Source organism: Ornithorhynchus anatinus, chromosome 10 (genome assembly GCF_004115215.2).
Source record: "Ornithorhynchus anatinus isolate Pmale09 chromosome 10, mOrnAna1.pri.v4, whole genome shotgun sequence".
NCBI lineage: Eukaryota > Metazoa > Chordata > Mammalia > Monotremata > Ornithorhynchidae > Ornithorhynchus > Ornithorhynchus anatinus.
This window is the reverse complement of record NC_041737.1, coordinates 6027455-6041751: the sequence shown is the minus strand read 5'-3', so window position 1 is coordinate 6041751 and position 14297 is coordinate 6027455. Positions and strand designations below refer to the sequence as shown.

Sequence of the window (14297 nt, the reverse complement as noted above, 5' to 3'; positions counted from 1 at the left end):
GCGGAGTGGCCTAGTGGATAGACCATGGGCCTGGAAGTCAGAAGGACCTGGGTTCTAGTCCTGGCCCTGCCACTTGTCTACTGTGTGACCTCGGGCAAGTGACTTCACTTCTCTGGGCCTCAGGTGCCTCATCTGGAAAATGGGGATGAAGACTGTGAGCCCCACGTGGGACAGGGACCGTGTCCAACGTGCTTATCTTGTATCTACTCCAGTGCTTAGAGAGGTGCCTGGCACATAGTAAATGCTTAACAAATACCATAAAAAAAAGAGAGAGAGGCAGGTCGGGACATCCTGAGTGCAAATGTCCAAGAGGCCAGGGCCAGAGAAGAGGGGTGTAATATGAGGGGGTGGGAAGCAGGGTGAACCAGAGGCAGGGGCTTTGGAAGAGGAAAGAGAGGCCACTGAGCTGTTTTGCCCTAAGATATCTTCGACCAACCCAAAAGAATGCCGAGAAGCATGCCACGTTGTCAGGCCGCCCTGACCCACACTTAAACTCCCACCCAACCTGCCACGGACACCCATTCATTATCACAAATACCCAGCCTGCTGACGAGGCACACATGCTGACCCAAAAAAAAAAAAAAACCACATACCAACCGAGCCGCACGCTGACACAACACACGCGTGGTGACACACATTAATGTATACAGGTATTTGTTCAGAGAAATTCCAAACAGAGGCTGTGAGCCCCGTGTGGGACTGGGACTATGCCCCACCGAGATTGACTTATACCTACCTTAGTGTTTACTGCAGTGCTTGGCACATAGTAAGCTCTTAGCAGATATAATAATAATGATAGAAACACATCTGGAAGTACACACATAAAGAAACCTTGGCAAGGTCCCTTACGAGAGCGTATTCATATACAGGGACCTAGGATGAGAACCTTAACCTTTCTGCGGCCAAGCTTCCTCAAACTGTTAAATGGGGATAAGATTCTCTTTAAATGAGACTTTTTCTGATCTTTTGTATATTTCATCTACCCCAGTGCTTAGCATCTAGTAAGTGCTTAATAAATAATGGTAACAGTCATCATCACAATAATAATGAGTGCCAAAATTTGAAGAAAATGACTTAGAATCACTATAGAATTGCCTTTCCTACTTGGCTATATAAACATGTTGTACGTATTATTTTGGCCATCTTTGCAGACTTTTGAGTAGAGGAACCTTTCCTGTTTTTTGGCTTTTTTTTTTTTTACCGTATTTCTTAAGCACTTAGTATGTGCCAGGCACTGTATTGAGTGCTGGACTGTCTCTGCAGTTCCCAAGTAACTTCACGTCAAAGAAGTTTCAAAGCAAGCTTTGCTGGGAATAATGGGTATTGTAAGTAAGACTGTGGTAGACATTTTTTAATGGTATTTGTTAGGCGCTTATGATGTACCCAGGCAGTGTACTAAGCGCTGGGGTAGGTACGAGTTAGGTTGGACGCGATCCCTCTCCCATATAGGCTCTCAGTCTTGATCCCCGTTTTAAAGGTGAGGTAACTGAGGCCCAGAGAAGTTAAGTGATTTGCCCGAGGTCACACAGCAGACATGGCAGGATAAGAACCCAGATCCTTCAGAATTTCAGGCCCATGCTCTATCCCCTAGAATATGCTGTTTCTTAATATATCTAATGTTGAACAGCTATTTCCTAAAGCTGGAGCACACGCCATTATGCCTTAGAATAGCTAGCTGAGATGCTACAAAACTAGAACTCAAGACAACAGACTTTAAACATCCAGCTTAATTTGAGTTGTCGGGAAGAGTCTTCAATCGATTGCATTTATTGAGCCCTTACTGCGTGCAGAGCACTGTACTAAGCACTTGGGAGAGTACCATATAACAGAGTCGGTAGACGCGTTCCGCGCCCACAACGAGAATACAGTCTTGAATTTAGCTTAGAGTCTTCCCTTTGGCCTTTGACAAGCACAGTCATGATGTCTCTTTAATCGTTGGCTACCCAAGTGTTTTGTGACACCCGGATTAGTAGTAAATAATGATAATTATGAAATTTGTTGAAATGTTATGTGCCAAGCACTGTTCTAAGCACTGGGGAGATACGAGTTAATCCGGTTGGACACAGTCCCTGTACCACGTGGGGCCCACGGTCTTAGTCTCCATTTTACAGATGAGGAATCTGAGGCCCAGAGAAGTTAGGTGATTTGTCCAAGGTCGCACAGCAGACAGTGGCAGAGTCAGGGTTAGAACCCAGGTCCTTCTGACTCCCAGGCCCGTGCTCTATCCGCTGAGCCCCGCCGCTTGATATTATTAGAACGGAAAACAGCAAAAACACCCTCTACCGCCAAGTGATACCCGCCGGGTGCCGGGCACGGAAACGGGCGCGGCACCGGGCACGGCGAGTTAGGCGTCTCTCTCGGACAGGCTGCGGGCGGCGGACCGTCAAGCAGCAGCCCGCGATCCTCTCCATCGGCGACCGGATCGCCGGGGGCCTGGATGCCCGGGAGGGAGAGTGGCCGTGGCAGGCCAGCCTGAAACAGAACAACGTCCATCGCTGCGGGGCCGCGCTGATCAGCAACAGCTGGCTGGTGACCGCCGCGCACTGCTTCCGGAAGTAAGTCCCGCCGCCTAGGCCCAGGGCGGCGATGGCCCGGCACGGAATCTGGGCCCTCCAAGGAAAGCTAGGGGAACGGCTGGGGTTTGGGTGATCCTGACTGGGGAGGGGAGAACTGGAACTCCATCATGGCACCTGAGCCATGGCAGGGAGTGACACTAGAAAGGAAATGTGTGCGCGTGCGCACCCGCTTGTCCTTTACATTTGAAGACACCGATAAGTGAAACGGGCCCAAAGAAGTTAAGAGACTCGTCTAAGGTCACACAGCAGGTCACTGGGAGAGTTGGGACTAGACCCTGGGTCTCCTGACTCCCAGTTGCAGAATGATGGCACTTTCCGAGAGTTAAAGGAGCTGGGAGTAGAATGTTCCAGACGCGTGAGCAGCCCGAGCCCTCACCGGAGACCTTCTGTTGGCCCATAATGATGATAATAATAATGTTGGTGTTTGTTAAGCGCTTACTATATGCAGAGCACTGTTCTAAGCGCTGGGGTAGATAGAGGGTAATCAGGTTGCCCCACGTGAGGCTCACAGTTAATCCCCATTTTACAGATGAGGGAACTGAGGCACAGAGAAGTTAAGTGACTTGCCCACAGTCACACAGCTGCCAAGTGCAGAGCCGGGATTCGAACCCATGACCCCTGACTCCCAAGCCCAGGCCCTTTCCACTGAGCCACGCTGCTTCTCTTGGGTTCCATAAACCCAACTACGTTTGCTGGCGTCTTCCGAGTTGACGCACCCCTCCTCTCATCCACCAGAATTTCTCAACTTACATGCTCGGGAGGGGGAGGGAAGATCTTCCTGTCACAAGTCCCTTCCCCACAAATGCACATTTAACGCAGAACTAAGTTTGCCTAAAACGGGCGAGGGCCCGCGCTCGGCCGGACGTTACGGTGGGAGGGGAAAGGGTTTTCCCTCCAAGTAAAAACTGGAGTGGGAAAGATCCCACTCCCCTGGCTCTGAGGCCCACCCGGCCATGCCCACCCCCGTCCTCCTCCTCCTCCCTCTCCCTTCTGTGTTGTCTGTGCGCTTGGATCTGTGACCTTTAGACCACAGTTCCGATGTACATATCTATAAATCACATATTATAGACTGGAAGTTCACTGTGGGCAGTAAACACATCTACAAACTCTCCTGTATTCTCTTAAGTGTTCTCGTCTGTCCGTCTCCCCCGATTAGACCGTAAGCCCGTCAAACGGCAGGGACCGTCTCTATCTGTTGCCGACTTGTTCATCCCAAGCGCTTAGTACAGTGCTCTGCACATAGTAAGCGCTCAATAAATACTATTGAATGAATGAAAGCGCCTAGTACGGTGCTCTGCACAGAGTAAGCACTCAATAGATACGATCACTGATGAGGATCACAGCGTGTTCCGAAACTCCCAGGCAGGCCTACTCTGACAGGATCGATCGGTTACCGAGCCCGCGGTCCGGTGAGTTTCTGGCAGGACCAACTTCCTTTCCTCTTCTCACTGCGCCTTCTCCTAGCCGGAACATCCATCCCCTCGGGAAGTCTGTCGACACGATCTGAGGGGATTTTCCCTCTCTCCGAAGGCCGTCGGCTCTCGCTAATAAGACCATTCATTCAACAGTATTTACTGAGCGCTTACTATGTGCAGAGCAGTGTACTAAGCGCTTGGAATGGACAAATCGAAGACCGAATCTCTTTTCAGCGCCAACGACCCCCGCCAATGGAGCGTTAGCTTCGGGCTCCTCTTAAGCTATCCGAAAATGAGGCGAAAAATCAACACCATCATCATCCACGAGAAGTACCGCTACCCCGCGCACGACCACGACATCGCCTTGGTGCACCTGTCCACGCCGGTGCTCTACTCGAACGTCATCCGCCGCGTCTGCCTCCCGGAGCCCGGTCATTACTTCCCGCCCAATTCAGACGTGGTGGTCACGGGATGGGGGTCGTCCAGGACCGACGGTGGGTTCCTCTGCCTCCTCCGCTTCCCTCGTGGTCCCGGCCCAGGGGGCCGAAAGCACCCTTTCCGGGGGCCTAGGTGGGGTGTGTTTCAAAAACCGACCACCCCGTCATCCCCCGTCCCACATGGAGCGCACGGTCTAAATAAGAGGGAGAACGGGCACGGAATCCCCATTTTACGGTGGGGGAAAAAGCCGCACAGAGAAGCGAAGTGGCTTGCGCGGGACCACGCTGCAAATGAATGGCAGACCTGGGATTGCAGAGAAATCAGTGAAAGTGGAGATTGCAATAAGGGTGTTTATTAGGCGTGCACTCTATACCGAGCACTGGGCTGAACACTGGGGTAGATGCAAGGTAATCAGATCGGATGCTTGCTGTGTCCCAGCCGGGACCTACGGTCCGAGAGGGAGGCCGAACAGGTATTTTATCTCCATTTCGCAGATATTTGGGTTACAGAGGAGAAGGCGGACGCCCCGTACGGACCAACTCTCCACCGTGAGCAGTGGAGAGTGAAAAGTGGGGAGGTGTTTAAGAAGGGATGGAGACAGACTCAGGATGGGTGTCCGGGGCAGACACCCGTTGAGGGCCATCGATCAATCAATTGAACGTACGTGTCGAACGCTTACTGTGCGCAGAGCACTGTACTAAGCGCTTGGGAGGTTACAATCTGGCGGAGTCGGTAGGCATGGTCCCCGTCGCCCCGGGAGCGTCGGTGGGGTCCCGTGTCTGTAAAGGAAATCAGGTGTGGCATTTCCCTCCTGCAGGAGCAAGCCCTAACATTCTCCAGAAAGGGGCAGTGAAAATCATCGATACGGAGACGTGCAATAGAGAAGAGGTGTACAGTGGCGTCATCGCACCGGGAATGCTGTGCGCTGGCTACCTGGAAGGCAACGTAGATGCCTGTCAGGTAGGCCGAAATGCAGGATTGACGGGCCGTTGCCGGAAGAATCCCCCCTGACAGAAATCTTCAACGGACTCTGACGTTTCCTGGTGGTAGTTGTCTGACCGACAGATTGACTGACTGATTGGTGGAAGTCTAGACTGCAAGCTCCTCCTCAAGACTGTAACGTCCTCATTTACACTGTATCTTCCTCCTCTTTATCGCGAGCTCCCCCTTTGGACTACCAGCTCCTCCTTTTCACGGTAAGCTCCTCCTCTAGACTCTGAGCTTCTCTTCTACACGGCAAACTCCCCCTCTGGACTGCAAGCTCACCCTCTAGCCCTTAGGTTGTGGAAGCGGCGTGGCTCGGTGGAAAGAGCCCGGGCTTGGGAGTCAGGGGTCATGCGTTCAAATCCCGGCTCCGCCACTGGTCAGCTGGGGGACCGTGGGCGTGTCACTTCACTTCTCTGGGCCTCAGTGACCTCATCTGTAAAATGGGGATTAACTGTGAGGCTCACGTGGGACGACCTGATGACCTCGTATCTCCCCCAGCGCTTAGAACAGTGCTCTGCACATAGTAAGCGCTTAACAAATACCAACATTATTATTAAGTTCCTTGCAGGGAGAGTTGGTGTCTACTCACTCTATTGTATTCTACTCTCCCAAGTGCCCAGTCCACTGTTCTGCACACAATAAGCGAATCCCAGCTTGGCCACCTGTCAGCTGTGCGACTTTGGGCAAGTCACTTAATAATAATGTTAATAATGTTGGTATTTGTTAAGCGCTTACTATGTGCCGAGCACTGTTCTAAGCGCTGGGGTAGACATAGGGGAATCAGGTTGTCCCACGTGGGGCTCACAGTCTTCATCCCCATTTTACAGATGAGGGAACTGAGGCACAGAGAAGTTAAGTGGCTCGCCCACGGTCACACAGCCGACAAGTGGCAGAGCTGGGATTCGAACTCATGAGCCCTGACTCCAAAGCCCGTGCTCTTTCCACTGAGCCACTCTGCTTCTCGGTGCCTCAGTTACCTCATCTGTAAAATGGGGATTAAGACTGTGAGCCCCACGTGGGACGACCTGAAATCCCCTGTGTCTACCCCAGCGCTTAGAACAGTGCTCGGCACATAGTAAGCGCTTGACAAACACCAACATTAATAAGCGCTCGATAAAAACCACTGTACGACTGATTGATGTGATCACAGACACGTCCCGGGACTCTGGTGTCAGAGAAACCTCAGCGCGTGGAAGGATTCCGCCGAAATACAGAATCAGATACACAGTAGATTTCCATTCACTTCAGTATCAGGCTACCTAGATTTTCCGTAGACTGTTATCCCTGTCATCCCTTTTATCTTGAAGCAAGGAAAAGACGCAGGTCCTGGCTGTTCATCAGCTGTTCTTTTTCCCTCTAGGGCGATTCCGGAGGGCCTTTGGTGGGCTCGGACGCTCGAGACATGTGGTATCTCGCTGGAATAGTCAGCTGGGGAGATGAATGCGCTCTGCCCAACAAGCCTGGCGTCTACACTCGAGTGACTTACTATCGCGACTGGATCAAGTCCAAAACGGGCCTCTAGTACAGTTCTTCCTCTGGACGAAAGAAAGGGCACTGACAAATCACGTCGGCTCTTAGCTCTCAATCCACACTTCATCCCACGCTCTCTTTATGCCCATCTGAGATGTAGAATTTAAACACATATAATGCACGATTCGAAGAAGGGGCCTCAGCTTAATTTCTCACCCACATGATTTACCCCAATTTCCTTCAGAATCCATTTCGGCTTCCGAACGATATAGGGGTGAACTCGCCACACAAACCCCAATTTTTGGAGGGCTTCGGGAAAATCGAAATGCGCAAACAAATATTGAAGTTGTAGCTATGTCGTCTGGGTTTTTTAATAAGAAGGAATGAGAGTCAAAATAAAACTTTCTGGGCAAAATGCACGAGCAAAATAATGCGGTGGGTTTAGAAATTCTCCCGGAACGGTATACGAAACCAAATCTGTCTTCAGTGATTCTTCGAGGGCTGCAGTAGAATCTCATAAAATGATTTTACAGGACTTTGTAGCCGAGCTACAGAAACCCACAGGGGCAGCATAGAAAGCATACATTATTTTACATTAAGCTACCCTATGGGATAATTCATCCATGATGCTCCTCCATAAAGAGAAAAAGCCTGTCACTCTTTTCTGGATCCTAATCAACTCACCAGGCCCATCTTAAATATTCCCATTCAAAGGGAAAGGCTCGAAATACAGCTCTGCCCTCCTACCGAACTTGGAAAAATCAAGGCATCGGGAATAACTCTGGAAAAAGTGCCTGACACTTTGCAAAGGGAGTCAGAGAACGAACTCACAGCAGTGCGTATCCTTCTGAAATACAAAGTGATTGTTTCTTTGGGATTTTCACTGGGCGAAAAGCCACTTGATAGAGCAGGGAAATGCGCACTATAATTGGATGGTGTAAAAGGAGGGCAGGAAGACACGCACCCTAGTCAGATTTTGACTTATTTGTTTCCAGCTGGCCAACTGCTGTGTAGATGTTATTGTGCTTCTTACCTAACACCTGCACGTCCCACCCTGTGGGGTTCTTGGGATCGGGTGGGTCAAGGGTTATGGGTGCGGTCCAGTATTTGTGGATTCGTTTCTTTAATACGTGATTGGCCAGTGTACTTTTGTAACCAGATCTCATCTTTCCATGTTTCTGCCACGCCCTTTATTTGAAAAATTTTGTCAGAGCTGCGACCAAAGTACTTCAGAGTACTGTGGTCATATCACAGGGCCCAAATCAGGCATCTGGGGGACTTCCTCAACTGTGTGGTGCTTTGGGGGTGTTCCCGGACTATCAGGGAGCTTTGGGTTGGCCCAGGTGACTTCCAGGGACCTCTTGGGACTGTAAGCCCCTTGGCGGAGGGAAATGAGCAGATATGCCCCACCACACGCACGCCCACAAATGGTCCAGAGTATACCTAAACCCCTCTCAGGACGCCTATGAGATGTGGGAGAATTTTGGACAGGATGTGATAAGTTTGGGATGAAACTAGGCTTCTGGATATTCCCCTTGCAATGTTCTGGGGCCCATCCAGACTCCACAGAGATCAATCAATAACCATCCAGCATAGCGTAGTGGATAGAGCACGGGCCTGGGAGTCAGAAGGTCACGCGTTCTTATCTCGGTTCTGCCACTTGTCTGGTGGGTGGCCTTGGGCAAGTCACCTCACTTCTCTGGGCCTCAGTTACCTCATCTGTAAAATGGGGATTGAGACTGAGCCCCACACGGGAGAGGGATTGCGTCCAACCCGATTTGATTGTTTCTACCCCGGTGCTTAGAACAGTGCCGGGCACGTAGTAAGCGTTTAGCAAATACCGTAATCATTATTGTTATCTCCAGCCCCAAGGGGTTTCTGGGTTGGCAAGCCACCCCCGCCCGGACCACCATCGTGGGAACAGCCCCAAGCAGGTCTTCTGGCGATTCACCGAGCCAGTCTCACCGCTGATATCGATCACCAGACGTCCCCAGAGTGCCGCAAGATTCAGGACGGGAGAGTCCCTCTGGCTTTCGTGTTCGATCGTAACCACGGCATGGTATTATCGGTCGTGCCTCCCACTCACTACCAGAGCAGCAACAACAGGTCTCGGGCTCTCCGATTCGTTCACACACCTCCCCAGCACAAGCACAAGCACAAGCTCATGATGAACCGACCTACTGCAAGGATAATGCCCACCCACAGAGTTGAGCGATCGACTGGTTATGGAAGTTTGTCGATAATCACAAATTACAAATAAAAAATGCCGGCCCACACAGCTCAGCGGCTGAATGGTTAGGAGTGTTTATTGATATTCATAAATTAACAGTAAAAGGCCTGAGATGCTGTGAGGAATCACAGATCCTCCGTTCGATTGGAAACTCCTCAAGGACAAAGGCCGCGCCTCTTACGTTTTTAACGTATCCTCCCAAGCATCGAGAACAGTGCTCTGTACGGAGTAGGTGCTCAGTGTTATTGACTGATTGGGAAACCATCCCGAAATCCTCTCCCTAATAATGTTGGTATTTCCCTCTCCCTAAAAGACATAGGTATATGAAGGGGGGGAGGACAACTGACATATATCAAATTTATCATTGAAACCGATTTCAAATGCTCACTTCTTTTGTTCAGGGTGATTTTTGTCTGTTTTTGATTAATAATAAATAAGATCTTTTTGGTGATTATTTTCCATCTGCTTCAGAGCATTCTCTCTCATTTGTTTTCCTTCGGTTTTGTTGCCTAAACTCTGGATTCTTTTTCATGAATTGATAGATGGAGAGATAGGGAGACCGACAGACCGACTGAATGGTATGGATCATTAAAGCAGATTAATAGTTAGATGTATTTAATTGTCCAGTCTGCTCTTTTGACCAGACAAACTACAGGTGGCCAGAAAGCTCATGATAAGAATTCTGAGTTCCTCAGGAGAATAAACAGTCTGGAAAATCAGCTAATCATAAAGAGATAGATGGAGAGACAGGTAGACCGCCAGACCGACTGAATGGTATGGATCATTAAAGCAGATTAATAGTTAGATGTAGACGGGTAGGCAGATGAATGGCTGGGCAGATTTACGGAGGGATGAATGGACCTTACTTGCCTCCTCCGCACTTGGTTGGATACCGCTTTAGTATTTGGATTTTCAATCCGGTCCTATAGAGCTTTAGCATATATCCTTGGAGAAGCAGCTTGGCCTAGTGGATAGAGCACGGGACAGAGAGTCAGAAGGACCCGGTTTCTAACCCCGGCTCTGCCACTTGTCGGCTGTGTGTCCTTGGGCAAGTCACTTCACTTCTCTGTGCCTCAGTTCCCTCATCCGGAAGATGGGAATTAAGACTTCGAGCCCCATGTGGGACAAGGATTGTGTCCAACCTGATTTGCTTGTACCCGCCCTAGTGCTTAGCATAGTACCTGGCACATACGAAGCGCCTAACAAATACTATTATTATTGATAATGATATTATTACTATCCATCTGTAATGCATTTTAATGTATCTCCTCCAATAGTCTGTAAAACTCCCGCGTTCAGGGGTCATGTCTAACTATCCTTTTGCATCGTACTCTCCCAAGTACTTAGTACAGTGCTCAGAAGACAGTGAATGCTCAGTAAATACCACTGCTTGACGGACAGATGGGTAGACTGGTATTTATCATTACAAGCGTATTAAAAATGCAGCATTCATCCCTAAAAGCGTTCATTTTTCTTCAGACAATAGAAATGTGAAAATATGTGGATGAAATATAGACTTAAACATGGTTATTGTTCAGCAGGTTTATGTTTAAATATAAGACCCTCTAACCCGAGGAAAAATGGGAGCAGAGAAGTCAGAGCGCCAGTGGATGAGCTGAAAGAATTCAATAAAAGCCTTCAGGGCAGCAGCCAAGATTTGTTTCTCAAATTATTTCTGCATTACGTAGTACCTGAATGCAATGACAATTTCTTTCCAGATTTAGCAAGGGAGAGAAACCCTGGCCCCTAGATACTGAAGACTGAAGACTCTTAGCTCTTTCTGGGCAGGGATCATGTCTACCAACTCTTCTGTACTGTATTCTTCTCAGCTCTTAGTATAGTGTTCTGCACACAATAAGCATTCAGTAAATATCACTGACTGATTGAAGAGGTAAATGGAATCTCTTTTTTTTGATATTCGTTAAGGGCTCTCTATGTGCTAGGCACTGTACTAAGCTCTGGGGTAGATACGAGCTAATAAGTTTGGATACAGTCCCCGTCCTATGTAGGGCTCGCAGTCTGAATCCCCATTTTACAGATGAAGTAACTGAGGCACAGAAAAGCAAAGTGACTCACCCAAGGTCACACAGTAGACATGTGGCGGGTCCAGAATTAGAACCCAGATCCTTCTGAGTCTCAGACCTGTGCTCATTCCACTAGGCCACCCTGGTTTTCTTCCATCCAATTCCATGGCTGGGAAAGGAGAAAGGCACCCGCTCCAGATTCATCCATTCATATTTAAGTGACAAATTGCCGTGTGCAGAGCATTGTACTAAGTGCTTGGGAGAGTATAATAGAACAATAAACAGACCCAGTCCCTGCCCACAGTGAGCTTACAGTCTAGGGATGAAAGGGGCCCGGGGCAGTTGCGGGGGAGGAGGTTCTCCCTCAGCTTCCAGCTCTTTCCTCAAACTTCCATGCCCTCCATTAATCAATCAACGGTATTTACCGAGCGTTCGCTGTGTACAGACCACTGTACTAAGTGGTTGGGAGAGTACAATTCAACAGAGTTGGTAGAGACGTTCCCTGCCCATAATGGACCCAGCCCAAGTATTAGCCCGGGGAGGGATCCGTCTCCTTCCCTCCTTCTCTCCCAACCCCACGTCCCCATCTCAGATTCGAGGCTGGCCATTACGGTCCAGAGTTTTGACCTCCTGACTTGAACTCCACATTCGCACCTGAAACCGTGATTATTACCTCTGCTCTTCTGACCGGACAAACTCCAGGTGGCCAGAAAGCTCATGATAAGAATTCTGAGCTCCTCGGGAGAAAAAAACATTCTGGGAAATCAGAGCACATTATTAGAGAGAAAATTAAATGACGGTCACGGCTCAACATGTTTCATTAAACTGCTCCTGACCTTGGAGGAGGAAGAACATTTTATAAATAGTTCCACGAGCCAGATGCATTCTGGGGAAGTTAAAAATGTCAAGCCAGCCACATTACTAACGTTTTGCTCTTCAAATATGAAGCACGGGATCCTCTGGCAACGGGACTGAGCTCGGATCAGTGAGCATTTGAACATCTCCGTAGCGCAGTTTTTCGAAGGAAGGAAACAGCTGCAAGGTGAATTAAAGCAGGGCTTAGACAAGCTATAGCACAGAACAAATGTATTAAAAGCACAAGTGAGACTAGAACTGAGCTACGGGAGAGATTAGTGATTGCTGAGAAACCACTGATGCACGATAAATAGGGAAGAGAGAATGAACCGGGGTGGGGGATAAATAAATATGAAACGACCGTAGCCTCTCTGTAGAGAAGCAGCCTGGCCTAGTGGAAACCAGCACGGGGCTGGGAGTCAGAGGACCTGGGTTCTACTCCCGGCTCTGCCAAATGTTTGCCGTGTGACTTGGGCAAGTCAGTCAGTTGGTCAATTGTATTTATTGAGTGCTTATGGTGTGCCGAACACTGTACTAAGCGCTTGGGAGAGGAAAATATAATAATAATAATAATAATGTTGGTATCTGTTAAGCGCTTACTATGCGCAGAGCACTAGTTCTAAGCGCTGGGGTAGACACAGGGGAATCAGATTATCCCACGTGGGGCTCACATTCTTAATCCCCATTTTACAGATGAGGTCACTGAGGTACAGAGGAGTTAAGTGACTTGCCCACAGTCACACAGCTGACGAGTGGCAGAGCTGGGATTCGAACCCGTGACCTCTGACTCCAAAGCCCGGGCTTTTTCCACTGAGCCACGCTGCTTCAATATAACGGGCGCATTCCCCGCCCACCACGAGCTTACAGCCTAGAGGGGGAGACAGACGTAAATATAAATAAATAGATTTCAGATATGTCCGTAAGTACTGTAGGGCTGGGAGGGAGGATGAATAAAAGGAGCAAGTCAAGGGGATGTAGAAGGGAGTGGGAGAAGAGGAAAGGAGGGCTTGGTCAGGGAAGGCCTCTTGGAGGAGACTTGTCTTCGATAAGGCTCTGAAGGAGGGCAGAGTAATTGTCTGCCTGAAGAGGGAGGACGTTCCAGACCAGAGGCAGGACATGGGCGAGAGAGCGATGGTGAAATAAACGAGATCGAGGTACAGTGAGGGGGTTGGCATCAGAGGAACCAAGTGTGTGGGCTGGGTTGTAGCAGGAGAGTAGCGAGGTGAGGTGGGAGCGGGCAAGGTGATTGATTGCTTTAAACCGATGGTGAGGAGTTTCCGTTTGACGTGGAGTCACTTCACTTCTCCGTGCCTCAGCTCTCCCTCCTACTTACGCTGTGAGCCCCACGCGGGTCAGGGACTGTGTCCAACCAAATCCACCCCAGAGCTTAGAACAGTGACACATAGAAAGCGCTTAACAAATACCATAAAAAAAGACAGAATTCCTGAAAACGACAAAGGACAGATCTTCTGTCCATCAGGCAGCAGGAAATGTCAGATGGGAAGTTCTGTAACTGCCCAGAGGAGGGACAACGACAGTATCGGATGACAGCAATCAACCTTTGACTTCCGGGCCCATGCTGCTTTCACTAGGCCACGTTGCTTCTAGTGACCATGTACTGGGTGCAAAGCACTGTATTAAGCATTCGGGAGTGTATAATATAACAGACTCGGCCGACACGTCCCCCGCCCACAAGGAGATCATGGTCTAGAGGGAGAGACGGACCCGAAAATCAGTTACGGAAGAGACGAGACAGATCAGTAGGGAAAGAGAACAGAGAGACGGAAAGAAAAGGGCAGAGACGGAAAAGTAGAGATCCACATTCAAAGATCGAAGATGGGACAGTTGAGAAAAAATAAATAACAATAATAACGTTGGTATCTGTTAAGCGCTTACTTCTAAGCGCTGGGGTAGATACAGGGCAATCGGGTTGTCCCACGTGAGGCTCACAGTCTTCATCCCCTTTTTACAGATGAGGTCACTGAGGCAGAAAAACAGACAGCAAGTCATGGAGACCAAAACTGAAAGAGAACCAGAGATGAAGATGCAGAGGCAGAAATGTAGAAATGCAGAAAGTGATTCACAAAGAAACTGAGAGAGGCTGAAATAGAAAAAGGCAGACACAGAGAGACAGTCTCATCATTTATTTATATTAATGTCAAGACTCTAAGCTCTATGTGGGCAGGGAACGTGTCTTCCAACTCTATTGTACTGTACTCTCCCAAGTGCTCAGTACAGGGCTCTACACCCAGTAGCACTCAATAAATCAATCATCAATTAATAAATCAATCAGTAATATTTA

At 49.1% G+C, this 14297-nt stretch overlaps 1 protein-coding gene across 1 annotated transcript in view; it reads left to right on the top strand.

The window, feature by feature from the left end:
• The window catches only part of LOC100080862 (transmembrane protease serine 11C-like), a 41234-nt gene extending 32715 nt beyond the window's left edge, over positions 1 to 8519 (top strand). The window contains exons 5-8 of the mRNA XM_039913289.1: positions 2366 to 2555; positions 4226 to 4485; positions 5247 to 5389; positions 6777 to 8519. Coding sequence (XP_039769223.1) covers positions 2366 to 2555; positions 4226 to 4485; positions 5247 to 5389; positions 6777 to 6938 — 755 coding nt within the window. The 3' untranslated portion in view covers positions 6939 to 8519. The remainder of the gene's footprint in view (positions 1 to 2365; positions 2556 to 4225; positions 4486 to 5246; positions 5390 to 6776) is intronic.
• Positions 8520 to 14297: the final 5778 nt, after the last annotated feature.